Source organism: Helianthus annuus, chromosome 7, assembly GCF_002127325.2.
Source record: "Helianthus annuus cultivar XRQ/B chromosome 7, HanXRQr2.0-SUNRISE, whole genome shotgun sequence".
NCBI classification, from domain to species: Eukaryota; Viridiplantae; Streptophyta; class Magnoliopsida; order Asterales; family Asteraceae; genus Helianthus; species Helianthus annuus.
Genome location: NC_035439.2, coordinates 6,951,989 through 6,979,352, shown reverse-complemented (window position 1 = coordinate 6,979,352; position 27,364 = coordinate 6,951,989). Strand labels below are relative to the sequence as shown.

The following is a 27,364-nucleotide window of genomic DNA, read 5'->3' as shown; positions in this document are numbered from 1 at the left end:
GAGGTTCAGATGGATTTTAATAAAAAAATCCAGAAGACCAGAACAACTGTTTCCATGGACGATTCTCCCACCGCAATTTCTGGACCTTTTGGAAGAGAATCCTAACCATCGTGCTTTACCTTTTGCTATTGGATTAAAGGAACATTACCCTCCATTTTGGGACATCGATACGGTAACACTTACATCCCCCACTGTTTATTTTAAACCAAATATGTTTAACGTATTTATTTTTGTCTCAGGTTTATATTCCAATCTGTGTTGACCTTCAAGACTGGTTCATGGTTCGTGTTGATATGCGGACACTTCACCTTACTTTGTATTTTACTGGGATGTGTACTTCAAGTGTTTCTAATGGGTCAAGCTTGATTCAAGTTAGGGTATACCCAACCCTAATGAAATTTTAATCGTTATTCAAAACATTTTTGGAACAAATCGCATACTGGGAACATTCTGGACGCCCACATGTGGAAAAAGACAATGGTGACACATACTGAAGTTTGCCAACATCAAAAGGAAAACCCAGGACCAGATTCAGGGGTGTTAGTTTGTATGTTGTTAAGTAAACTGGTTAATGACGAGGACGTCGGGATTGGGGGAGATCTTGTCGAGGCTTGCGCGAAATACAGACGAGAGATGGCGAATGAGTTTAATGCAGCTCGTTTTTCACCCCCAAACATGTAATAAAACGTGCAATTGTTTATCGTACTTGTATTAAATTATTAAATATCATTTTCCACTTTTTTGGTCAAAAAGCCAAAAATGGCTTTTAGGCCGTTTTGCCCCCCCCCCCCCCACCCAAAAAAAAGAGAGGAAATGACCTCCGGCGAGACGACGCCACTGCCCCAAGTCCTTATTCACCCTAGCATACGACACGAAGAACCCCGATGTTGGCAAACTGCGACGCACCGGTGAGATAACAGACCCAGAAAACGCAAGGTTGGCCCTTTTTGACAAAAAGTTTTGGCCGTTTTGCCCCCCCCCCCCCAACAAGAGGAAACGACCTCCGGCGAGACGACGCCACTGCCCCAAGTCCTTATTCACCCTAGCATACGACACGAAGAAACCCGGTGATGGCGAACTGCGACGCACCGGTGAGATAACAGACCCAGAAAACGCAAGGTTGGCCCTTTTTGACAAAAAGCCAAAAATGGCTTTTAGGCCGTTCCCCCCCCCCCCACAAAACGAGAGGAAACGACCTCCGGCGAGACGACGCCACTGCCCCAAGTCCTTATTCACCCTAGCATACGACACGAAGAAACCCGGTGATGGCGAACTGCGACGCACCGGTTAGATAACAGACCCAGAAAACGCAAGGTTGGCCCTTTTTGACAAAAAGCAAAAAATGGCTTTTAGGCCGTTTTGCCCCCCCCCCCCACAAAACGAGAGGAAACGACCTCCGACGAGACGATGCCACTGCCCCAAGTCCTTATTCACCCAAGCATACGACACGAAGAAACCCGGTGATGGAGAACTGCGACGCACCGGTGAGATAACAGACCCAGAAAACGCAAGGTTGGCCCTTTTTGACAAAAAGCCAAATATGTCGGAATATGAGGAAACATTAAATTTTTATTATAAAGAAAGTACGAAAGCACAATTCATAAACAAAAACAACATTCATCCTACATACAACGCCATCTATAAAGCTCGTTAGCCATGTGGCGACGGTAGTTGATACAAGTCTCTTCTACGTCAGTTTCATCAATGAGCGACTTGCCTCTTACAAGGTTCTCCATCATCATACAGACAAGCACCCCTGAATTAGCAATGTTACCGTTGTCCTGAGGCACACCATCTTGAACAAAACCAAATGAAAATTTTTTCTTTGTGCAGTATCTCGAGTTTCGCCAATAGTGGATTTGGTCAAGAAAATGCTTGAAGAAAATTGGAAAAATGTCCATCACGTTTTCAACCAGCCGTCTTTTTTCATTTCCCCATCTTTTATCAGTCCAATATTGTGTTATTTCCATGTTAAACATATCAACACGGAATAGTAACCAGTCCTCCTGCTTAATCCATATCGGAATATACAAATAATCAACCTCCCAAAATGGAGGGTACAGTTCCTTCCTTCTCGCCATGTCTACCGCTCTTAAACAATCCTTCGTATAACACACGTCTTCATAAAATTGAGGAGGTAAAACCGTCCAACGCAATTTCCTTGACGGGTCTTTTAAAAGTTTAGACTGTCGAAGCCGCATCAGCCTTAACGTCCACACTTGAACATTCTGCCATATAAAATAATATATCTAATCAGTAATTTGTATAATCAAAATTAATACTGGTAGGATTGGGTTGACAATGTCATTTAGGCATGCACTACATTCGTAGCCTAGTAGGCTACCCCAAAAGCTTCTAGGTAGCTGTATTTCCCCTAAAAAGCGAGAATAACAAAAAGGGGAATCCTCGTTTAGGTAAAAATCAACAGCATCCCTTGACCAGTTTTCGGAATTTTCGGTTGGAAATGCAAATTTTTTTCTTTCTAGAGGGCTGCCACCAGGTTTACTCGACTGAGCGGACGACCCAGGGTTATTTAGGACGACCTGGGTCGGCTTTGGAAAAGACAAAGTGCTAGAACGACCGGTTGGACGTCTTAACTTGTTTAGAATCGAAAATGAGTTTCTCTGGACCACATGCAAATTGTTTTGCTCATCAGCTACTTGATTGTCACCTAGGTTAGCCATAAAGGTGGTTGTGGTTTTTGTGGACTTCTCATTCCCTATGGTAGGGGTATTTATAATGGGTGGAAATTGAATTAAAAATACTTTTTCTTTTTGAGAAAAATGCTTATTGGTTAAAAATTGTGAAATGTCCTTTATAGCCTTAATGATAAACAAATATAAATACCTCATGATTGTGGTGGTTTATGTGTATTTTTAGTTTAAGTTTTAGAAGTTCAGTATCAGTTTACTCTGAACCAGTTATTGATGTCTTTTTTTGGTTAATATAAATACCTCATGATTGTGGTGGTTTATGTGTATTTGTTCAGTATCAGTTTACTTTGAACAATAAAATAATAATAAAATATATTGCACAAATAACAACAACAAAAAACACAATATATTTATTTCACAATGTATTACACTCTAAGGGTCATTCGGTGGTGGAAACAGGTTCAAGTCGAGACGCCAGTCTAAGGGGTTTGGTTCAACATTTTCATAACGGTTTCGATGATCTTCGTTACTTTGGTTTGGGGCCCAGTACTGATAGTCTGTTTGGGTCTCCGGCATAAAGGTTATCATCTGTGACGCGGGGGTAACAAACCCTGCCTGACTTGTGTTGGGGTCCATCATATGTGACGAGGGGCTAAAAAAACCCACCTGACTTAGGTTTGGGTCTACAAACTGATTGTTGTTACCCATATCATTCTGTTGGGGGTCCAATAAGTCACCGACGTCAAAACCCTCGAAGATGCATGCCGTAGCCAACACTGACTGCCATGATCCACCCATGTCAGTATTATCATTGTTTGGCGCTGGATTAGCATCCGCAAACATAGTGCCAACGTTATGTGACCCGCCAAAGTTTCCCGCAAAATTTTCATTTTCGTTAACACCGGATCCTGATCCCCTCTGTTTCGAAATTTGTGCCCCAATTTGATGTCCCGGCCTCTTGAACGTTTCTACACCACGACCACGACGTCGGGGCCTCCCTAACCTCTGTGTACGAGGATATGAAACAAGGTCCACCGGCTCCTGTGTCAGATGAGTCGGATATTGTGTGTATTGTGGAACATTAGACATCTCAAGGGCCCGATACGCCGCACCATGAATAACGTCCACATCTTCAGATCGGTGAATTAGACCCATCGTCTCCGACTGCAAAAAAATAATTAATAATTAATTTTTTTACTAACAATAATAAAGGTAACTTTCAATAATTTTAAACTTGTATATACCATCATTTGGACCCTTGCTCCTTCGTCTTGAAAACCGCTCGTAGGGCCAGCTGGCAACTGTGGGTTAGACACATATAACACGGTATGTTCCATGTACCACGGCATGTAATCATTGGCAACAGAAACAGATGTGATGAGTTCCCCGGTGACCAAGTTTTGATGACGTGCCTCCCACTGACAAACATACGCTGCGTGACGACTTAACCAGTTCCAGCCGGTTTTCTCGCTCCGGTTCATGGAATGAAGCTTGGCATGCTCAGTATTATCTATGGCAATTGGGTTAGGTATATACTGGAACATGCCAAACTGTCTCATCACTCGTTGAGGATAGTGATGCTCCACAACCGAGTAGTATAGCAGAGGGCAACAACTCCGCCAAATTCCCATACCACTCCGACATATATCGGGGAGTCTACCCACAATGTCGTCGTATGGTCTCCAATTAAACTGAAACAAAAAAAATTCAATCTTTAGAAACGTGTTCAAACAAACTTAAATTTTATATGTCAACAACTAACAACCATACCGTTGCCTCGGTCATAAATTGCAGCTGAGATCTATATGTTCTCAGGCAATGTGTGGAAACATCTGTACACGTTAAGCTTCCCTTCCACCTAAAAAGATAAATAAAAAAATAACATAGTGTTATATAGATACCAAATAATAAATTTAATTATTTCCAATTCACACTACCGAGCAGCTAACGGGGCATTGTACTGGAACCGGGCAATAGCAGGAGAAAAACAACGAAACCTCTCCCAAACCCACACTTGTAGAAGCGCAACTGGGCCAGTAATGGCTATAGCATTAGGTGCTGCAGCGTTATAAAGGTTTCTGTAAAGGTGAGCTAACACAGCACTGCCCCAACTATATCCCGAACATGCGGGCAAGTCTACGAGAAATTCTAAAAATTTGACATCAATCAGGTGGTTTGCATTATCAGGTAAGACTGTGCACCCTATCAAATAAAATATTATTTGACGTGCACGAAAAATGCAGTCTTGATCTGATGCTTCATTTTCAGAAAAATTGGACGTTATTTGTTGTAAAACTCAGGAGGACTTAACCCTTTTGCCCCTCACATCAGCTTCCTCCGGGGTAAACCCCAACACCTCTTGACACTTGTCTCTTACAGTATACATTGACATACCAGTGTCAGCCCCAGATATAGGCAACCCATCTATTGGTAGCCCCCACAACACGTTGACATCCTGTAATGTCACAGTCGTTTCTCCAAAAGGAAGGTGAAACGTGTGAGTTTCTAGCCTCCACCTCTCAACCAACGCAGTTATTAAGGCGTGGTCTACATACCGGTACCCAATTTGCAGTATCCCGTTGAATCCTGCTGCATGTATTAAACCTTCTACCCTTCCACCAACCAGATTTTCTTTCATATGCTGGCAGAATGCTCGATCTGAACGTCTAATATTTATTGGGTTACTATACTCTTCTGGATTTTTGAATACCTCAAACGCACGGTGATTCTTGTCCAAGAACAACACCGATGCATTAAGAGGACCAGGATGACATTCAAAATTCATCTTCGGCTGATAAAAGTTGACTGAATATTTATCGGTAATGAAAGGATTGAAGCTTCGTTTGATATTGAAAATGTATCTCGAGTGCTTTGCTTTATGTTCAAATCTAAAGACTTCATTCTGTGCATCAGTTTTCGAATTCATATTGAAAGACAATATTTTTCTTACACTACAGTTGAATTCTTACACAAACCTATTAAAGTTTGCAGGCTTGATTCCATATCATGTGAGAGCCTAGGGTTTAGTCATATCATCTTTACATTCACCACTCACATTTCGTGCTGCAAAAAGACAACAAGGTGAAACAGTGACCTATTACTAGCAAACAAAAGTTGCGTGTACCCCAATTTAAAATTCTGCAAACATGAAAGTTATTTATTAAGAAAACTATATCATTCTGCGACTTTATGCAAGAAAGCACTATCATTCAGCGACCTTAAACAAGAAAGCAGAACCATAAAGCGACTTTAAACAAGCTTGTAATATGAAACAGCGACCTTTAACAAGCTTGTTCTATGATACAACGAATTTTAACAAGGTTCACAGATGAAACAGCGACCTTTATCAAGCTTGTAATATGAAACAGCGACCTTTAACAAGGTTTGCAGATGAAACAGCGACCTTTATCAAGCTTGAGATATCAAACAGCGACCTTTAAAAGGTTGAGATATCAAACAGCGACCTTTAATATCATTCAGAACTTGATTCAGCTTTTGCAGAGACTTCTGTTTTTTTTGCAGGAAAAGCCATACAAGGTCGCTATATGATTTTGCAACCTACCTAAAGATGTAAACAATATTGTACAACACCTAATGGCACTCTTTTGTGGTTCAAACCACCTACTATTGCAAAAAATTCCTTGGTAGTTTGAAACTTTTTTTTTGAACGTCAGGTAGTTTGAAACATAATACATATGTTTAATATGTAGTTGTGTGGCGGGCTTGTAACTTCCAACCATTAAACGGTTGTTGGAACTGTCAATAATGGTTAAATGCAATTGCTGTCATATCAAATCAAGTTTCACCCGACCCGTTACACATAATAATTAATCGAATACTAAGCCAAAAGACATATGATTCTTACAAAATCCTTTGGAAGATAAACATTAATATATATGTTGTTGATCTCCCTAACACTATGTTCGTCTCCAAGACGTTTAATGTGGTTGACATTTACATGTATTGCCCGTTCGACAACATTGCATATCTTGAGAACTTGATATTGTGTTCTTCTTAAGTGAGGGCAGTGGCGGACCCAGGATTTTTTTCCTGGGGGTGCGGAAATTTTTTAAAGATTTTAGACCTCTAGCTATATAAAAAAATTGGTTCATAGCGGGTCGGATCGGGTCAGGTCATGTAAAACAAGTAAAAACAAACAAACAAAGTTTCATAGCGGGTCGAATCAGATCGGGTCGGGTCCATTTCAATTCTCAAACAATCAAACCCTAGTTTCTAACTTCCTATCACATTAACAAACAAAAAAACATCAAAGTTCAAACCATCCCTACTTTTAGTAGTTGGCAAGTGGTAGCGATTTGGGTTTTTTTTTATTATGTGGACTGGTTTGTTTAACAAAACTAGTAGTTGGGTTGGGCTTGAATGTGTATTAAGTTATTGGGCTTGATGGATTGAATTTAAGTTTTATTAAAGGGGTTAGTAGGCTAACTTGTTTACATAATTTGATCGGGTTTCAATCCGTGTTCACAATTTTTTTTTAAATTCCTAACATTTTTTCCAAGGGGTGCGGACGAAAATTTCCAAGGGGTGCGGTCGGAATTTTTCAAGGGGTGCGGACGAAAATTTTCAAGGGGTGCGGTCTGGATTTTTTGCAAAAATACCACTAAAATTTTTTTTCCAAGAGGTGAGACCGCCCACCCACCCCATAACTTGGGTCCGCCCCTGAGTGAGGGGGAATGATACGAAGATAATATAGAGTTTGATAAAAGTAAGTGAGTTGGAAAAGAATCCAACTTAAAATCATCATCATACTCAGTAAATCACACCAATAGCAAAGTTAAGGTAGGGTCTGAGGAGGGTAAGATGTATGTAGTCTTACCTCTACCCCTTAGGAATAGAGGGCTGCTTCTAGTGGCACCCCCGACTCGATAATAGTTTTGCATCAAGCCTTGGACATAAGTCACATAACACTCAGCAATTAAGACAAAGACCGATTAGTGCATGTACTTCCTTGCCTTTCGACTATCAACGCCACCACATGATGCATGATTAACCATCCCCTCTTTTAACGTTATTTTTACGGAATTAGTAAAATAATGTTAAAATTAATGCACTTTCACTTTTGCCCCCCGGACGCTCATACATATATACATTATATGTGCATATCATGGGCCGATTAGTCCAACTTAAAACATGCGTAATTATATTCGTTTGGAGTTACAAAGTGCATAAAATATCGACGATTACAAAAGAAACAGGTAGGGTGTTGTTAATTGTTAGGCCACCAGGTATACTCTAACATCCATTGGTGTTAATCCTAGTTGGCATCCGTTAACACTTGTTAAACCGCTCCTGAAGGGTGTTAAGAGGCATTAAAAACTTCACATGTTAAGATGTTAACTAGGAGAGAGAGGGAGAGAATCAAGCATTGCAAAATTTGTACACACACAACATGCTATATATATGTATTTTAATTAATTTTAAGAGGAGTTAATGAGGTTAAACCATTTCCTTGGTGTATTATGAAGGTGAAAGAGGATCAAGTAGGTGATGTGATGCCTACATGTAGTTAAAGGGCGTTAAAGTATACCCAGTAGCGTTGTGGTTGCCCAACTCTGGACACAGATTCCCTCATCAATGAAGCCCCAAATGACGAGTTTTTCCCAATTTTAATGATTTGTAAAACGTGTGTGAATCGTGGAATTTATTAATTTGCATATGTATTTGTATATTTAATTTCAACCTGAGATTTGAGATTATATGTCATTGTTATAACTTATCTATAAATAAAAGCATTGAATAATGGTTTATAAAATATATGTATCAATTTTTTGTTTAAAAAATTTCGATTTCATGCATGTGTAGACCTCACGAGGGCTATAAATAAAAGCATTGAATAATGGTTTATAAAATATATGTATCATTTTTTTCTTTAAAAATTTTCGCTTTCATGCATGTGTAGACCTCACGAGGGTTTTCCCTCTGGTTGGTTTAAGGGAAAATGGGTTTGTAGCTGGACAAGCAGCAAGATAGGCAGAATCGAAGAAAGTTGATAAGCATGCTAAAGTTTGTGCTGAGAACCGGCATGTTTTTGTCCCTTTTGCCTTTGATAAATTTGGCTCCATAGCGCCAGAAGCTATCCAATTCCTGATAGGGTCCAACGGGTCATCCACAACAATTGCTCAGCATCAGGGGGACGGGGTTTTGTCTTTGGTAGATTAGGGTTTGCAATTCAGAAAGGGGTGGCGTCGCAGCTTGTTGCCCGTCTACCTTCTGTTTTGATGTAACTTGTCAAGTATGAATTGAATGGAATTTATAATTATTTAAAAAAAATTATTCAAAAAAAAAAAAAAAAAAAAACTTTACCAAGGATATTAAAGAATATAGCTAATAGAACATTACAAATTTGTGTTGATTTCATCTACTAATCTGGTATCGATATTTAACTATGTAAATAAACTATTATAAACTCAAATACATACAAATTACATAGACTTCACCGTAAGATATAACCTCGCCTAGTGATATCCGTCAATTTTACTGTCCATCAATCCATATATATGTAAAAATATACTTCAAACATAAACAAAATCACAAAAAGCATAACCACTATATAGCCAAACATATAACATATGGCCTCAAAAAGGTCATTAACTCTCTTTAATAATATTCTTCATGTTTTAATTTCCAGTTCTTGATATGACATCATCCTTAATTTAGCAACTAACAATGTTGTTTGTTTGTGTGATGTTTGAATTGGGTTTAGGATAGCTGTTGTTACAGGAGGAAACAAAGGTATTGGCTTTGAGATATGCAAACAATTACTAGCTTCTTCTAGTCATGATGTTCTTGTTGTAGTAACAGCAAGAGATGAACAAAAGGGTCTCCAGGCTCTTCACAAGCTCAAAACCTTAGGTTTGTCTGAAAACACCTTTGTCTTCCGACAGCTCGATGTCACAGATCCTTCTAGCATCACATTGTTCGCAGATTTCATCGGTACCCAGTTTGGAAAACTTGATATATTGGTAAGAGTTTATGGTAGAAAATTTAAAATTTTTGACGAAAATCATGCCGGTTATGAATCTTTGGATAGGTGAACAACGCGGGCATCACTGGAATCTTTGTTGATGAAGGGTCAGTAGCAAACTTAAAACCGCACCCTGGTGAGGTTGGTCTTTCTTTGTTTTATTGACTCAATAATCATTTAACTTAATAAGTGATCCAAAGCGGAAGTACAAAAAGACAAAATGTAGAAAATCGAAATATTATTGAATACTTAATAACTGATGCAAAGCGCAAGTACAAAAAGATAAAATGTACTTTTGATAGGAAAATCGAAATATCATTGAATTGAATGGCGAAATCATTATAGTGGGCTCCATTTTATATGGTGAGTCTATCTATATATGGCGGATTGAGCCCTAAAATGAAAAACATAAATCGACTTGCTAAATAAATGTTCAAATTACTCAAATCAATGATTCATGTGTTTTTAAATATACAAGGAAAAAAGAAACATTGATAAAAATGAGACGGGTGTTCATCGAGACTTTTCTATCCACTGCTTATGGGCCCGTAACACTCCAAACATAGCCTAAATTATATATTATATAGTTTGGCCAATTTCTACCCGTTTTGCTTCTGGCTAGCTTATCCAAGTATGAGTCTGCTAACTCTTAAATTAGCTTTTTAACATTTAAAGTTGAACGAATGTCAATACAGGATACAGGAGTGAAGACTTATATGGCGAAGCAGGTAATGTTACAAACATACGAAACAGCCAAAGACTGCATCCAAACAAATTATTACGGAACCAAACATGTCACCGAAGCTCTTTTACCATTTCTATGCTTGTCGTCGTCTTCTCCAAGAATCGTTAATATCTCGTCTGGAGTAGGGAAACTTGAGGTAACACATGGTCTCTTCAGATCATTAATTATACTGTCGTCGTCAGATAGATTAGTGAAACTTAACAATGGTCATTTGTAGAAAGTTGAAGACAAGAAAGCCAGTCAAATGCTTAGTGACGTTGATAAACTCACGGAAGAGGTCGTGGAGGAGGTTGTGACCAGATTTCTGTGCGACGCGAAAGATGGTTTGTTGGAGGAGAACGGGTGGAATGCGCCACTTTCGGCTTACATTGTTTCCAAAGCTGTTATTAATGCATACACTCGGGTTCTTGCAATCAAGTATCCGTCATTTCGTATAAATGCATTTAATCCTGGTTTTACCAAGACAGACATGACGCATCATAAAGGGACGTACACAGTTGAGGAAGGAGCTAGAGGTGCTGTGTGGCTTGCTTTGATGCCCGATGACGGTCCTTCTGGTCGTTTCTTCTTTCAAATGGAAGAAACGACATTTTAAAATCGCACATGGACTCATATTTCTTCTGGTCGTTTCTTCTTTCAAAACGACGTTTTAGACTCACACAAGTATATGGTTAATCTTGATTTATAAAAAAAAAAAAAACCTTGATTGAAATCGTCAAACGATCACGAACACAAAATTCCTAAACGCGTCCTAGTATAATGATGTATATAGGAAGTATTTACTATATGATGCCAAGCTCTATGACTCGCATGAGCTCGGCCCAGGCTAATGAAGTCGCCTTCATCTCTGAAGAAGGTGACGTGTCGATTCTGTTTTCCAACATGGCACACAATTCTTTCATGGATATACGGTCTTGGGGCCTTCACATAGAAACCACTTCACAAATCACTTTCAAATCTGCATCCTTGAAATACTTTAGTGCAGGATCCACAACTGAACCCATCTGTTCTTGATTTTCAATATAATCTTTGGCCTGATTCAACATTTTTATTTGTAAACGTACACAATATTAGATAATGCGTCAATCGTGTCAAGTTGGCGGGCTGACAGGTTTTGGGTTGGCGGGTAGTATACTAGTATTCAAGTTATAATTGTGTTAATCGGGTTGGTGGGTTGTAATAAATGTGTTAAACGGGATGGCGGGTCAACATGTTAATTAAATGGGTTAAGCAAGTCGACCCAAACACCACCCATTTAATTAAACAGGTCAACCCCAACACGATCATTTATTATTAAACGAGGGTTAGATATGACAAGTTGACAACCCAAAACCTTATTATTTTTTGTGTCTTGTTCGTGCCAGAAATTAACACCCCTAGATTATCTAATCACGAAGAATCATCTTACCCAATCTACAAGGCAACCTTTGTCCTTACAGAAAGAAGGTCGTCCACTAACGATTTCCAAAAGAAGAACTCCAAATGAGTAAATGTTCCCCTGAATATCCAGATCGCGTTCTTCAAACGAGCTCGGAAGAACACATATATCACCTTCGTGGCTAATCGAATGTGCGCTATTTTCTGGTCTCGTCACAATCGTTTTCCAACTTTCAAAGTCAACAAGCTTCAAGACATAAAAACAAATGTTATGTTACTTTATTAAATAAAAATTCAAACAATTGTGTTACTAAAGTATACCTTTGGTGAATAATCCTCAGTAAGATACACTGCACTTGAGTTTAGCTCGGATATAGTAAACGGTGGCTCGATTTCCGTGTGAAGATACCTCAGACCTTTAGCTACGCCTATAATAATATTCATTCTCCTTGACCAACTTAAGTGGCACCCCTCTTCATCTGCCTGCCATAAAAATGAAAGCACTATGCTTCATTAAAAGAACGAACAAAACGCCTTTCAGGCCAACCCACTCACCCGGCCCGTTTTCGAACCGCGTCAAAAGGCATGTATTTTGACATAAGACTTACAATGGAGATGCTCATACAATGTTCCGTTCGACGCATATTCAAAAACTAACATTCGTGTAAACGGGCTACTATCTATACAATACCCAAGCAATTTCCCTGTGTTTTCATGATTTAACCTTGCCAAATCAGCAACCTGAAATAACAGAAAAAGAATGATACAGTAGGGTTCATAAAAAAGTAAGCTTTTTTATCGAGTAAAATGCCATTTTCGTCCTTGAGGTTTGGCCAGTTTTGCGACTTTCGTCCAAAGGTTTTTTTTTCCGCATCTGGATCCAAAAGCTTGCCATTTTCATCCGACTCGTTAACTCCATCCATTTTTCTCCGTTAAGTCAGGGGTATATTCGTCTTTTTTGTTAACTTAAAAGGCAATTCAGTCTTTTTCACTTTATGTACACGCATTTAGCATAATGTACAAGTATTGAAAAGACCGAATTGCCCTTCAAGTTAACAAAAAAGACGAAAATACCCCTGATTTAACGGAGAAAAATGGATGGAGTTAACAAGCCGGATCAAAATGGCAAGATTTCAAACCAGATGCGAAAAAACAAACCTTTGAACGAAAGTCGCAAAACTGGCCAAACCTCACAGACGAAAATGGCATTTTACTCTTTTTTTATTTTATGTGTTAAAACTTACCTCTTTCTGATAATAGAGCTCAAGATGGCCTGTCCAGTGCTCTTCTTTAACGCAAACAGATATGACCGCTGTCTTTCATAATTCCTTTGTAAACTAAACTATCTGATGAAGAACCGATAATGTTGCTAAAATCTTCACAAGCAACCTCGAGTTCTTGTCGACTATATTTTGTCACACCTTTTAACATGTTAGAATCAACATAGACCGCCATATGACGTCTGGATTTTTTCCATATGTTCAAAATAGAAGGTTTGCTTCTGCATCTCAAAACAAATGTGAAAACGGCAATGAGAAAAAGAGACCCGACTGTGACACCTGTCACAACCTCAACAGCTAAAAGCCAAGCGGGTTTTGAATCACGGGTGTTAAGGGCGTTTGCAGGTGGAACAAGAGCTGTATTTAGAAAACCGACATCAAATAAATTTTGAGTAAATGTACCAGAAATGTTTTTGTAAGTATGTAACCATACCGCATTGTTCATCAGTGCGTCGCTTGATATCTTTATAACTTAGGCAGTTTCCACGAAAGTTAATCCTGCAAAGATTCAATTTTGTGACAACGGTTAGTCACATACCACTCACAACCTCTGGCACGAGTCAGTCTTGGTGGGTTGGGTAACAACGGGTCAAAACAGGTTTGGGTTGAAAAGGGTCATGTTATAATAGGGGTCGTGTCATGTTGACCCGCGAACATTTTACATTTTTTTCTATATAATTTAGTATTGAGTTACATATAATTATTAGAGTTAATTGCCCGGATGGTCCCTGTGGTTTCATGTTTAGTCCCCACCTTTTGGAAATAGCAGGCATGCTCCCTCTGGTTTGTCATTTTGTTACTCGGATAGTCCCCTGACATTTACTCAGGGGACTATCCGAGTAACAAATTGACAAACCATAGAGAGCATATCTGCCATTTCCAAACTAACTGACATCTACTCAGGGGACTATCCGAGCAACAAAATAACAAACCATAGGGAGCATACCTGCTATTTTCAAAAGGTGGGGACTAAACGTGAAACCACAGGGACCATCCGGGCAATTAACTCTAATTATTATTATGCATTATGAATAGACTTGTAAATAGCTTTCAACACATTTGACCTATTCTCGCTCTTAGGTAAATCTATAATTTGATCGTTGGACCTTTGAGATAAAACACAACCAAAGCGACCCGTTAATAAATAAACGGGTCAAAACTAACACCTCTACACAGCACGAAGGAAAGGCTAATACCTTGGAAGATATTCCAAGCACTTGGGTATGCGCCCGGTGAGAAAATTATACGAAAAGTCCGCATATTCTAAGGACGATAAACGACAAAAACCATGCTTATTCTCACCCGAGGCATTAGCATAAGCACCAGGAATTGTTCCATGCAGTCGATTTCTGTCTAACCGAAGATCTTGAAGATTACCAATCTTGAAAGGCAATTGACCCGTTAGCCCATTCGATTCTAGGTTTCTGTACCAACATAAATCAGTTATCGAAAAACACAAACTTCATCACTTGATGAAAGTTGAACTATATTATCACTTACATTGTAATGATGCTAACTAAATTACCGATTTCAGAAGGAATCGGCCCGGTTAGCTCGTTGTTACTCAAATCTAAGACCTTGAGGTACTTCAATGACCCAATTGACGCGGGTATTGGACCAATGAGTTTGTTTCCATGTAAGACCCGACCCTACATCAATTAATATTAACCGATCGATTTTCAATTTCTTTATAATGGATTACAGATAAAATAAGATGTGAAAAAGAAAGTTTACAGTTCTTGTAAGGCAGAGAGCAGAAAGACTTCTTCAGCAATGAATCCTCTAATGGAAGAACCAGATATGTTACTGTAAAACCAAATATTTAGAACCCTTATCAGCTTCATCATCCCAAAAAAAAAAAAAAAAAAAAAAAAAAAAAAAAAAAAAAAAAAAAAACACATACACATACACACACCCAACAACAAGATGCTTAAATATTAAAAGGGAATGTTTAAATTTGCATAAAAGAAAACATTTTACTTACAGTTTTTTAACTTGATTTCCAGAACATGTGACACCAACCCAATTACAAGGATCAGAGTCAAAGAAATTCCAGTCTGATAAAACCAAAAATGGGTCTTCATAAATACCTTCTTTGAATGAATTCAAGGCATGAACTGCAAAAAATCAAGAATTGGGAGTCTTTCTTGCTAAAAGTCAACATCTTCCCTTAAAAAAAATCTTAAATTTCAACTGTCACTATAAAAAAATAATAATAATAATAATAAACCAGCATACCTTCAACTGGTTGAACATCCCCATAAGCAGGCAGAAAAAGCCCTGAAGTAACATAGAAAAGTATAAATAAACCCAAATGCTTCATCTCCATTGAATTACAGAACAACCCATGAAGAAAAATCAAGAATTTGAAGTAAAACTGTTAAAGGAAGAATCTTTTTGCACAGAAAATTGATGAACAGTTGTGTAGAGTTTAGAAGTGTTGAAATATAAGAGTCTTTTGACAGAAATTCAAGAAACAAATGGGTAAAAACACTAAATTAAGAATATTGTAAGTGAAACTGCTGAAGGGTTCAAGATTCTTGTTTTCTGAAGCAAAGTGTATATGCAGAAAGAGGGGTTTTTGAAGCGGGAATGTTGTTGATTGATGGGAGGTTGATGAAGCTTCTTTTGTTTCTGGTAAAAACTTTTAAATAAACTGTGGGTTGTTTGGATCTTAGCCAATGTTTTAAAAAACGGTATTTATATCGTATCGGGTTTGGGTTTAGAAAAAGAGTTTAATTAGGGACTCTTTGGCAAATCTGAATGGTTAAGTGCTGAATCAGTAAGAGCTTTAAACCATTAAATGCTGAATCAGTAAGAGGTCTGAATCATTAAGAGCATGTATAATGCTTAACCGTTCAGAGGCAAATGTCTGACCAATTCAGATTAGAGGTCTTAACCATTCAGACTCTGTATAAATCTTAACCATTCAGAAGCAGATGTCTGAACGGTTCAGACATCTGCTCGTGAAACAAACAGTCTGAACAATTAAGTGCTGAACCAGTAAGAGGTCTGAACCATTAAGAGCCTCATTAAGGGGTAAACAAACAGCCCCTTAGTTGGATCGAGCTATATTGAGAGGAGAGGGGTCTCTGAGAATTCAATACTCTATTCGAGCTTGAAAAAAATGTGTCTTTTGTAATGTTTTATTATTATTTAAAAAATCCAAATTAGTATTGGACTAAATAAACCTAATGCCAAATGGGCTAAATTCTAAACTATAAAAAATGATTTGTAAATGAGCCTATATTGTGTTTACTATTTAAAAAATAACATATATATATATATATATATATATATATATATATATATATATAGGTAGAGGATCCTGTAAAAAGTCCAACTTTTGTGAGAAGTGTGAGAAATAATTTGGGAATGACAAGTGTCCCTTATCTTAATTAATTCAAAAGGGTATATTAGTAATTGTTCATTCTTATCAATTAATTGATTTCCAAAGATAACTGCCAAAAATATCATGCGATATATTAGGGATGTGATTCGAATTCAATTTGTTCTATACATTTAATTGTCTACGGTAAGTTCTTGTTGTAGTGTTATATTCCCCGGTCAATAGTGTTATATTATGTACAGGTATCTTTAATCTCCTTTTCATAGTGTTTTATCCCCAGCAATAGTGTTTTATTCTGTATAGTGTCTTACAGTAAACATATAGTGTTATATCTTTCTATAGTATTTTATCATGTAATATACTGTTCCTTTTCATAGTGTTTTATTCTCATCAATAGTGTTTTATTCTGTATAGTGTCTTACAGTAAACAGATAGTGTTATATCTTCCTATAGTGTTTTATCATGTAATATACTGTTCCTTTTCATAGTGTTTTATCCTCCATCAACAGTGTTTTATTTATGTATAGTGTCTTACAGTAAACAGATAGTGTTATATCTTCCTATAGTGTTTTATCATGTAATATACTGTTCTTTATAGTGTTATAAAAAGTTGTTGTGAAGGAAATCGAAGAATTTATTTCAGTACGAGAAATTCGCTGATTTTTTAGGAGATAGGTGGGGGTTTTGAAACAGTTACCATAAATTCGCTGATTTATAGGAGATTGATGGGGGTTCTGAAACGGTTACCATATTTGAAACGTTGGAAAAGTCACTATTGCCCTTTAATTTTACATAAGGTCCTTCTAATTAAAACACAATTTACATTTTATACCTTATTGATCTCAACCGTTAGATCAAATATCCAATGGTTTAAAACACTTCTTACACTTCTCACATTTTAGACACTTTTTACCATATCCCTACCCTATATATATATAGGTAGAGGATCCTGTAAAAAGTGTGAGAAGTGTATTATAACACTATATGTAATACTATATAACACCATATAAACACCGTATATATATATATATATATATATATATATATATATATATATATATATATATATATATCATAATTTTTTAAAAATCGCATATCCCTCGAAATCATGGGCACTGTGCGGAGGTCCTCCCCGCACAACATCATAGCCGCCACTGATTGAAAGGTTCAATCGGGTGACTCGCCAACCGTATAATTTCTTAAATATAAAACTTCAGCTCAAAAAATAATCTAAAACAACATAAACCCATGATCAAAATCAATTTTCCAACAAAGTTTTATTTTAAATAAAAGTCTACAATATGTTTTTGTTTATAGCATTAGAGTATTGAATGCACCAAGTTCATAGTCCCTTAAAAGACGAAATTCACTATCACTGTTATCCTCTTCAATAAGAACATAATTATTTTCGTTTCCTACAATATACAATAAGAAGTTTTAGTACACTAGGTTATAAGGGGGAGTTTAGAACTCCAAATTTGGAGTTTAAAATGGAAGGTTACAAACTCAAAATTGAACATGGGTATAAACCGATTCATTAGTATGCACTGGTAATACTAGATTTTTGAATGGTTTGAAAACTAAATTGGTACCCTAGTTATATCGAGCCTAATCGTACCGTTAATGTTTTTGGTAGCCGGTTCAACCGGTAATATCGGCCTGTTTGAACTGGTTTCTAAAAGATTGATAAAACCGGTTTTTAAAAGAGCCTATTTTGATTTTGGTTTTGTATTAGGGTGTACGCGCGATGTGGTGGGGAACACAGACACTACCAGGATGTGCGTAGTTTGGTCGGTTTGGTTTTTACCCTCAACCGAAGCTGAAATCAAAGTCACTGGTTAGTCTATTTCATTAACCAAATGGTGTTTGGTTAATCGGTTCAGTGTACTCTGTTAGATTGACAGTTTTTGCTTTGGTTCGTTTAATTACGGTTAATAGACAAAACCAGCTAAATTTTTTGCTTAAAAATACATGAAATTGAGACGTAAATGCATAAAATGGAGGTATAAATACATGAAATTGAAATATAAATACATGAAATGGAGGTATAAAATATGAAATACATGAACTTAAGGTATAAAAGTTAGAAATATATAAAATATGAATGATTCGATTCAGTTAAATTTGGTTAAACGATGGTATAAAAAAATTGATAACCAGTTTTTGGTTAATTTGGTTTTCGGTTAATTCAGTTTTTGGTTGATTTTGATTCGATTTTGTCTGATTTCGATTTGGTGTCGGTTACCAATTTAGTTATTGCTCACCTATAAACATTATTAATCATGTAACATATCATTTGTTTAACTAGAAACTATAACAATATTATACTCAAATTAAAGTGAATAACATGACTGTTTGTATGGTGTAATTTTTTTTAAATATTGATGTACGAAAAAGTTACGGTTGTTTAAAAATCGTGAAGTAGTTAGTTTTTTAAAAGGAAGATTAAGTTTAATTACTAATTAATTAATTAGAATTTAGTTGAAGATGAAAATTAAAATGTAATTAGTGTTTAAAAGACTAGTTTACTCTCATTTTAGGGTTATACCTTATGCATAAGATTCAGAAAAATTCTTAACTTTTGGTATTTTAAAATTTACTTTCCAAATATATTATAATATATTATAAATGATTGGGTCTGACCACAATAATATTTTTTTAAATATAAGGGTATTTAAAAAAATTATTAATATTAATAAATAACCTAACTAATCCACTTCAAGGCTCAAACATTTCACATTTTGCAAACAAATGGTCTAAACATGCAATGCCGTAATTTCTGAAAGTTATAGACCCAAACATCAATATGACCAAACCATATAGAATATTTGTGTAATTAATATCTATTTTAAAATACCAAACCATATAGAATATTTGTGTAATTAATATCTATTTTAAAATTTTTAAATGCTGAAGTTATATTTAAAAAATTATAACTAAATTATCATCATAATTTTCAATACCTAATATAGAGGACCAGAAGGGTATCTTAAGAATGCTTCAAGACAAAACATACATGTACAAAAGGCTTAATATGTTTCAAAACAAATAAGATAATTTATTTATTTTTTTGTCTTAAATTAAATAAAGATAAGACTGTATAATATTTTGTATCCAAAACCAGTTTATTATATAACTAAACTAAATCATATATTTATTGTGACAAATATCTTGTCTTTGTATGTCACTTTCGTTGTTCTTATTTCTTCTTTTCAAATAGGAACTTTGACGTTGAAATCTAAATAAATACATTGTTAAGCGTGAAGGGAGAATGTAACTTCAATTCATCGATAATTAAGAAGAAAAAGAATAAAGGGTACAAATGTAAAAGATTAAATAGTTTTTTTCTTAATTCATTTATTATTATATTTGACTAATTAATTAGTCATAAACACCATCATCCTCCACACTTAAATTTTGCTTACACACATCAAAATTATTCATATACGTTTTGAAATTTATCCTACACGTATTGAAATTTACCCTACACACCTCGTAATTCATCCTACACACCTCGTAATTTATGCTACACTTTAAGTTATTTATTTTTTATTTTTTTGAAAAATATGTTTTTTTTAAATAAGTTACAAATTTAATGTAGTTAGCTATTAAAAAGGAAAACTACCAATTAATAATCCATCTAAGTTTACCAATATACCCTTACACTAATATTAAATGCAAAAATTAAATGAAATAAAATGAAGCATTCTTATTGGTTGAAATTTCATCTTTTTTATTCTTACAAAAAATTTCTTCTCATTTGAACTCTCCACTATATATATATATATATATATATATATATATATATATATATATAGGGGACCGCTAAAATGAGAACCACCTCTAGTTGTAAGAACCATAGGAACCAGTTTTTAGCCCTTAGATCAACATGATGGATGGATGAGATTAAATGAATATAAAAATATTTTCCAACTCTTTTTGTCATTTATGATTTTGATTTTTTTATTCACAAAAGGGTATTTATGGAAACTAATTTTAATGCCAGTAGTCATATCCTGCACATTTCAGCATGCATGTCTAATCAAATATTAAAAACTTTCAATTCTCTATGTTTACTTCTTGCCTTCTTCCAATCTTCGTCATAAGCAATCAGAAAAACATCAAACCCTAGAGAAACTATTTGCTCTCCTCTCTTAGGCGACGAAGAAACACCCAAAAATTCGTTCGGCGATTCCGATTTCGGCGTCCACATTTGAAACGGCGAGGACTCCTAGGTTCAAATCCAGGAGAAAAAACGTTAACAGGTTGGTGTCTCTCCTTTTCCTTTTAATAGTGAGAATTCTGTAATAGGGTTTTTTGAATGATTCTTTTGGATATTTTTATTGGGAACGAATGTGGGTTGTTTCAAGTTATGTAGCGGATGTTTGGGTGGCGGGGGGTCGGTGTTGGGGTCCTTTATTGAATGGGGTTTGGGGTTTGATCCTCCGGGGGGGTTTTGTATATTTTGGCGATGATTCAGTATTTTATTATATATCGTAGGTGTTTACAAGGAAAAAATGGTTACACATACCAGAAGCTTGAGCCGGGGGAAGGGGAAGACAAATTTAGAACCAGATGTTATATGCGTTAGTTCCGGTGAGAAAAGATAGTTTTCTTTCGTTACGTAATTAACAGCTGGATTTTTTACACCACGTGTAAAATGAAAACCTAAATGTACATAAAATGTTTTTCCTCCCGCGTACATGTAGGCACGAGGTCCCGGCGTCAGCGCAATAGTCATGTCGCTTGTGTGCTCTTTGACTCGACCGAAGAAGATGTCACGCCCCCACGGGCGAACATCAAACGGCAGATAACGAAGCGGAAGCAAACGGACTATTGTGGCTCCCCGACGAAAAAGAGGAAGAAACACAGACAACCAGCACAACAGCAGATTCCAGCGTTGAATACACGATTTTCCCCGAAGCAATTATTCAGTGCCATGATGGTTTTAAGTGATCGTCAGAAAGAGTCTATTAAGGCAATGGGTTTCGGGGGCTTGTTAGGTCTGAGTGTCAATGGGATTCCTGAGAAGTTAGCCTTCCATGTGGTGGATAGTTTTGATGCGAAGTCGATGACGTTAAACATAGGTAACGCCAGCCTGGTGGTTGACGCGGGGTTGATTAGCAAATTGTTAGGGATACGAAACACAGGTTTGAGGTTTGCTGATGTCGAGGTAGCCAAGACGCTTCCTCCATCGTTGAAGGCGTGGCGGGCACGCTTCCCACCAACAACTTACATAGCCCCTTCACTGATTTCGGCCGAAATACAGAAGGACACGTATTCGGACATGGCGTTTTTTCGTACCGATTTTGCCTTGCTTTTCCTCACTGCGATGGGCAGTTCACAGCAGAACGGTTATGTCAAAGACAAGATTTTGAAGCGTTTGACAGCGGAAACAAGATACGAAGATTACAATTGTGTGAATTCATTATCGAGTGTTTGAGGAAGTGTAAGAAAAAATGGAGGCCATCGGACCCCAAGTGTTGCTGGGTTGGGCCGTTGACGGTCCTGACGGTGAGCATGTGTTTGGTCGTTATGTTTTAATTTGATTTCTTTTTATTAAAAGTTTACGTTTATATGTTATTGTGTTTTTATCTTTTCCTACAGTTGTTGTATGTAGACTGCACGCAGCAGCCAGCGTGCAACACCGGCGTTGGGGTCCGCGCACTTCATTACTGGACAAAAGATCTTTTGACGCGTCGTCAGGACTACGAGATAGCGAACGGAGGGTTCGGGCGTGGACGGGTGAAACCTCTAAGTGAGGCCCCAGCTGAAAACGGTGGAGCTGAACAGGTATGACCATATTTAAATTTTTGGTATCCCCTTTTTCCCGTATTTCCTTATAATTGGTTTATTGTTGGTCCAGCCTTAAAACAAATTTACGTAGACCGTTAAAAGCATAGCGTTTTCAACGATAAAACTGTAGGAACCACAAAACACTTTTTTCGTAAAAAATGGAAGTTCTACGTGAATTGTAAAAACCCTAACGATGACGGTATGGGCGGGCAGGCGAGCATTGTGGATGAATGGTTACAAGAGTTAGCTGCTTTAAGGTCCAAAATAGAGAAGACCTTAAGCGATCGGTTGAACCTGGATCCGGACAACGAGGATCATAGGAGGTTGAAGCGGAAATACCTCGAAGTGTTAGACGTGTTGCCATGTCTGCCGGATGAGGGATTAGAGACCTTCGAGGAAGGCGACATGCTGAATAGAACAGCCGGGCGTTCTTCCAGCCCTCCGTCCGCCCTAGCAGGTAATTGAATTGTTTTTTTATTTTTTTTTTGGCTACGCTAGGTGCATTTTTTTTACCATGTTGTTTTTTATGCAGAGGGGGTTGAGCAAGCGGCGCAAGACGACACAAATGTTGCTTCTGATTCTGCCGACGAATACGAAGAGTGTAATTTAAATGTGTTGATAGCAGGTATCGCCAAAACCGCAGTAGAGGGGGACGGCGCGAGCCTGAGAGATGTAAGCATAGTCTGTGACACCTTTCCAGGTAATAAAAGAAGGAAATGAGTAAACAAAACGCCCCCTCGAATTTTTTTCCATTGGAATTGTTGTCTTTGTGAAAAAAAAAGTGTTTATGTATTTTCATATTAGGGACGCGTGGCGCTGCGGGTGGAGACGATGCCGACGATGGCGCCGATGAACCAGATATGGGCAATGTTGGGGCTGTTACCGCATGTAGTGGCGGTGCTGGGTACAAGCAGGCTGAAAGTTTGGAGGGGGTGAATCACGGGGAAGACCAGTTGGCGGTTGACAGCCAGGGTACAGTGAGCTTGGGGGATAACAGTCAAGTCGATGCTAGCGTGCCGGTCGAAACGAGAGTGGGGCGCTCGGATGTTGAGAGCCCGGCGAATGTTGGCAAGTCAGGTAACGAAAAAAGGCCCCATGAATGGAAGAAATGGACCTGTTGGGTAACTACTTCCTTTGTTTACTTTTTTTTTCAGACTCGGGTGACGTTACGGGCGGTCCTGAAGCCACGCCCGATGATGGGAACAAAGAAACGGGCGCAACCGTCGACGACGGTGTTGAAAATGCACAGGCGGATGTTGATGGGAGCCCACCTGCCGCCGACGTTTTGCAGCAGCAGGCTGCCTCATTGCTTCGGCCCCTGGCTGTATGCGGGCTGTTTGCTCCGTTGGTTGGATCACCCAGGCTCGCAGCCGAAATTGAAAATGTTTCAGAACCTGGAACAGGTATGTGACCAGAAAAAATAAATGGGATTCAACTTGTTTATAACATTTTTGTACTTTTTTAATTTTTATTCTTTTTTCAAGCTAGTAAAAAATGCTCTGATGCATGAGTTTTTTGTGCTTCTAACCAAGGGGTGGCCGCTGAACGGACTGATGGCGTGACAACGGAAGGGGTGCAAGTGAGCGTTAAGACTGGCGGAGGTGAGACGGTTGTTAATCGCAGTTCGACGATGGAACTGGGGATTGGGTCTGTTGGGCGGGGGCGAGGCTGGACCAAGTCATCAATTGCCGCGAGGCTTCTTATCGGGCCCCCGTCTGTCAGCGCAGGCTGTTCCTCGGGCTTGCGTGCAGCAGACTACGTGCCCGGGGTATCTTGCGAGGGGGAACAGCCCGTGGGTACGCACAGTGGAGTGTATATAAAAAAATACCAATTCACGTTTCTTATTTGGGTTTAATGTCTAAACACGGTAAAAATGTGGGCCTTCATGTGTTAACTATTTATTATCGCTCCCGTAGGTGTTGACGGTGGCAGAAGCCGGGTGGGGGGCAGTAGCCAGCCGAGTTTTAGCTTGGGGATCTCGCAGGAAGTAGCGTGTGGCGCGGGAGCAGGCGAAAAATCACCTGGTACGTTCCGTGGGGTGCTATTATGTTTCTTATTTTCGTTTTGGTCCTTTCTTTTTAATTTTTTTTTAACCTGTGCCAAACCACCCACCAGTAGCAGGTGTCCAGACTGACTTCGGACCCGGGCCTTCGGATGATCTGGACGTGTCGGCCACCATATCTAGCCCTGTCAGAAGCCCTCTAAGCTTCAAGTCATGGGTGCGCGAAGGTGAGGCCCCTACGAAGGTTGATGTTGCGTCGGGTAGCCAACCTAGTTTCAGTCTGGGGATATCGCAGAGTGTGCCTTGTGAGCGGCAGCCAAACGGGAAAAACTCGAGTACGTGCGCCGTGACTGTATAAAAAACAAATCACTTTCTTATCACCTTTGTTTAATATTTTTTATTTATTTTTTTTCATTTTCCTTGCGCTACGTAGGGAATGGTTTGTTTTTTATGTATCTTAATTTTTTGTCTCTCGTTCTGTTTTCTTCCTGTGTAATCCCCACCACCCAGCAGGTAATGAGGCCGGATCGGGTTCCGTACGTAGTGGTGGTGCGGGCGGCACCGACGGTGCAAGAAGACGTTTAGGAGCTGATATCTGCGGCTGGGTCCCTATTGCAACCCGGGGCCCGTTCGACATGGCAGAGGGCAGTAAGCGCACGGGGACTGGGGGGCACCCGAAGCAAACGGAGCCTATCAAGCAAGACCAATCAGAGCGTTTCACGAGAAGCCGCGCTTGCGTTCCAACCCTAATGATGTCGAGATAGACCCAAAACAAAGCACGACGCTGGAACTTTCGGCATGGCGGTGGCTTTTCCGTAAGCGGACAAAGAATGGGCTGTTGAAGCAAGCACTATTTGAAATGACCGAGAGGTAAAAAAGATAAACAACCACGATTTATTATGCCGCGCTCGTGTCGCCATTTTTACACCAAGTCTAAAAATGATTTTTATGTTTTCGGATAAGCGGGTTTTTTTATGTGTTTTTTTTTCGCAGTGATCCATCCATACAGGCCAACCCGGACGATGCATGCGATAACTTTCCGTAAGTTACCCAATCGAAAATAAATTTATGAAGAACCCTATCGGTCGGATATTTGTTAGGAAACATACCTGATATGAAAACTTCTGGAAATTCCCCGTTTTAAATTTGTAAACTTTTTTTTTTCCTTCTTGTTCATGCCCCGTAGATATGTGATGTTTGAAGACATGTTTGGGGCACGGGTGGAAACTATAGCCCTTCAATCCCTGGAGATTGGAAGCAATGTAGCCCGGTCAGTAGTCGATGCATGGGCGCACGTCCTCAACGGTGACCCAAAATTTTCAATCCCCGGGATGCCTAGACGCTTGTTTTGCGTCCACACAGCCGTGGTAAGATGTTAAGCGTACACCTTTTTTCCCACATAAAACGTACAATCCTTGTTGAGATGACCTTTTTACAAATTTTCGCAGAACACAAGTAGACCTTTTTTACGTAAACCGTAAGAGGAAAAAAAAATTATGCCGTAAAAAAAAATTATGCCCGTAAAAAAAATTATGTGCATAAGTTGTAAAAAGTAACTTTTTTATGTGCATAACTTGTAAAAAGTAAAAAAGGGTTCCGTAAAAAGGTATAGATTGTAAAAAAAAAAAACTTTTTATGTGCATAACTTGTAAAAACTAAAAAAGGGGACCGTAAAAAAGTAAAGATTGTAATTTGCGAACATAACAAAAAACTTTTACGTAAGCGGTAAAACGTAAACCTTAAAAAATGTTTTCCGTATAAAGTTTGGCATAAACAAGTTAAACGGGTGAAACATAAATTTAGTGTAAAACCGCAAAAAAGTTTTCTTAAAGGTAAAACAACAACTGTAAAAAGTAAACGTACGCAATTAGCAAAAAAGAATAAAAAATAAAAAAAAGTACAAAAGTAAAACAGCCCGCATACAGCTAGGGGCCGAAGCATGGTGGCATAAAATTATGCCTGAACCGTAAAAACTTGTGCCTGAACCGCAAAAAGTTCCCCGTAAAAATTACGTTTTCATTAAACCGTAGTTTCGCGAAAAACTAAAAAGGTTTTTTCTGTAAAAAGTAAAACGTAACCCATAAAACGGTTAACGTAAAAATTTGCCTAAACCGTCAAAAAAATATTACGCTAACCTTATACGTAAAACGGTTTCCGTTAAAAGGTAATCTAAAAAAAGGTCTCCGTAAATTTTTTATGTAAAAAGGTTTCTGCGAACTTTTTTTACCTGTAAAGTTGTTGCGTAAAAAAGGTTTCCGTAAAATTTAACGCTAAGCATAAAACCGCTTAAAATGTGCGTAATATGTAAAAAGTAAAAGGGTTTTCCGTAAAAAAAGGAAAACTTTGTAATTTGCGCAACAATACAAAAAGTTTTACGTAAACGGTAAAACGAAAAACTTAATATGTTTTGCGTATTCCTTATGCCGTAAAAAAAATAATAAAACGTAAAAAAAAATTATGCCGTAAAAAAAAATAAATAAAAAATTATGCAGGTTGACTGGATGTTAAGCTTGGAGACAGACCCTGATGGGGGTCGCGTGTCTGCGTTTGAATGTGGGCTCAAGAGTAGCCTGGCCGGGCGACATCACCTGCTGGACCTGCGAGCGTTCGACATGGTCTTTGTGACAATGCTAGAGGGAGACCACTACTACCTTGTAGTTTTTGATTTGGAGGCCGAGTGCATACACCTCGTTGACCACTTGGGCGACAGGGGGTCTGGGGCATTGTTAAGGGATGACGACAGCTATATCATGAAGTCAACACCGTTTAAAGTGGTATGTGTTGCATGTTTTTTTTCCTAGTACTGATATTGTATTTTTGTCCTTTCTGGTATAATTAAAGCTCAGGTCGTGTTACGTCTGACTTTTTTTCCCCTTGCCCGCAGAAAGATATTTTCGTCGATTACTTGAAGTTGGTGAATCATCCCAAAACGACAGCAATGCAAGCGAGTCTCATTATGCGCGAGGACCTTCCATGGTCTACAACCCGCAGAATTGTAGCGCCGTTTGTTGAGTCCGGCATATTCGCAATGCGCCATATGGAACAGTTTGTGGGTTCCAGGCGAAGTTTCTTCTGTGGGTTTAGTGTCCACGGGGCGCGGAAAAAAGTCCAGTGCAATTACTTACGCAAAAGGTATGCTGCGGAGATAATGTTGTCCCCCGTGAACAAATATGGCG

The 27,364-nt window shown here is 38.2% G+C and overlaps 3 protein-coding genes, 1 long non-coding RNA gene and 1 pseudogene across 4 annotated transcripts; 4 read left to right on the top strand and 1 right to left on the bottom strand.

Moving 5' to 3' along the window:
* The first annotated feature begins 9,370 nt into the window (after nt 1-9,370).
* LOC110866436 (salutaridine reductase) lies at nt 9,371-11,007 on the top strand. Its single transcript, XM_022115583.2, has 4 exons — nt 9,371-9,637; nt 9,706-9,780; nt 10,335-10,520; nt 10,602-11,007. Exons 3-4 carry the CDS (start codon nt 10,356-10,358, stop codon nt 10,977-10,979), a joined length of 543 nt encoding a protein of 180 aa, XP_021971275.2. The 5' UTR covers nt 9,371-9,637; nt 9,706-9,780; nt 10,335-10,355; the 3' UTR covers nt 10,980-11,007.
* A 45-nt stretch (nt 11,008-11,052) lies between these two features.
* LOC110866435 lies at nt 11,053-15,370 on the bottom strand (annotated as a pseudogene).
* Nucleotides 15,371-20,914: 5,544 nt separating this feature from the next.
* On the top strand, nt 20,915-21,257 carry LOC110866184. Its single transcript, XR_002551208.1, has 2 exons — nt 20,915-20,986; nt 21,100-21,257. It is a non-coding gene; the product is annotated as an uncharacterized LOC110866184 (long non-coding RNA).
* Nucleotides 21,258-21,849: 592 nt separating this feature from the next.
* LOC110866434 lies at nt 21,850-24,952 on the top strand. The gene is made up of 10 exons (XM_035974855.1): nt 21,850-21,904; nt 22,011-22,183; nt 22,352-22,643; nt 22,719-22,886; nt 22,991-23,263; nt 23,341-23,589; nt 23,719-23,982; nt 24,103-24,210; nt 24,302-24,523; nt 24,702-24,952. Exons 1-10 carry the CDS (start codon nt 21,850-21,852, stop codon nt 24,950-24,952), a joined length of 2,055 nt encoding a protein of 684 aa, XP_035830748.1.
* Nucleotides 24,953-25,374: 422 nt separating this feature from the next.
* LOC110866433 lies at nt 25,375-27,050 on the top strand. Its single transcript, XM_022115580.2, has 2 exons — nt 25,375-25,555; nt 26,681-27,050. The coding sequence occupies exons 1-2, from the start codon at nt 25,382-25,384 to the stop codon at nt 26,987-26,989; spliced, it is 483 nt and encodes a 160-aa protein (XP_021971272.2). The 5' UTR covers nt 25,375-25,381; the 3' UTR covers nt 26,990-27,050.
* The last annotated feature ends 314 nt before the right edge of the window (nt 27,051-27,364 follow it).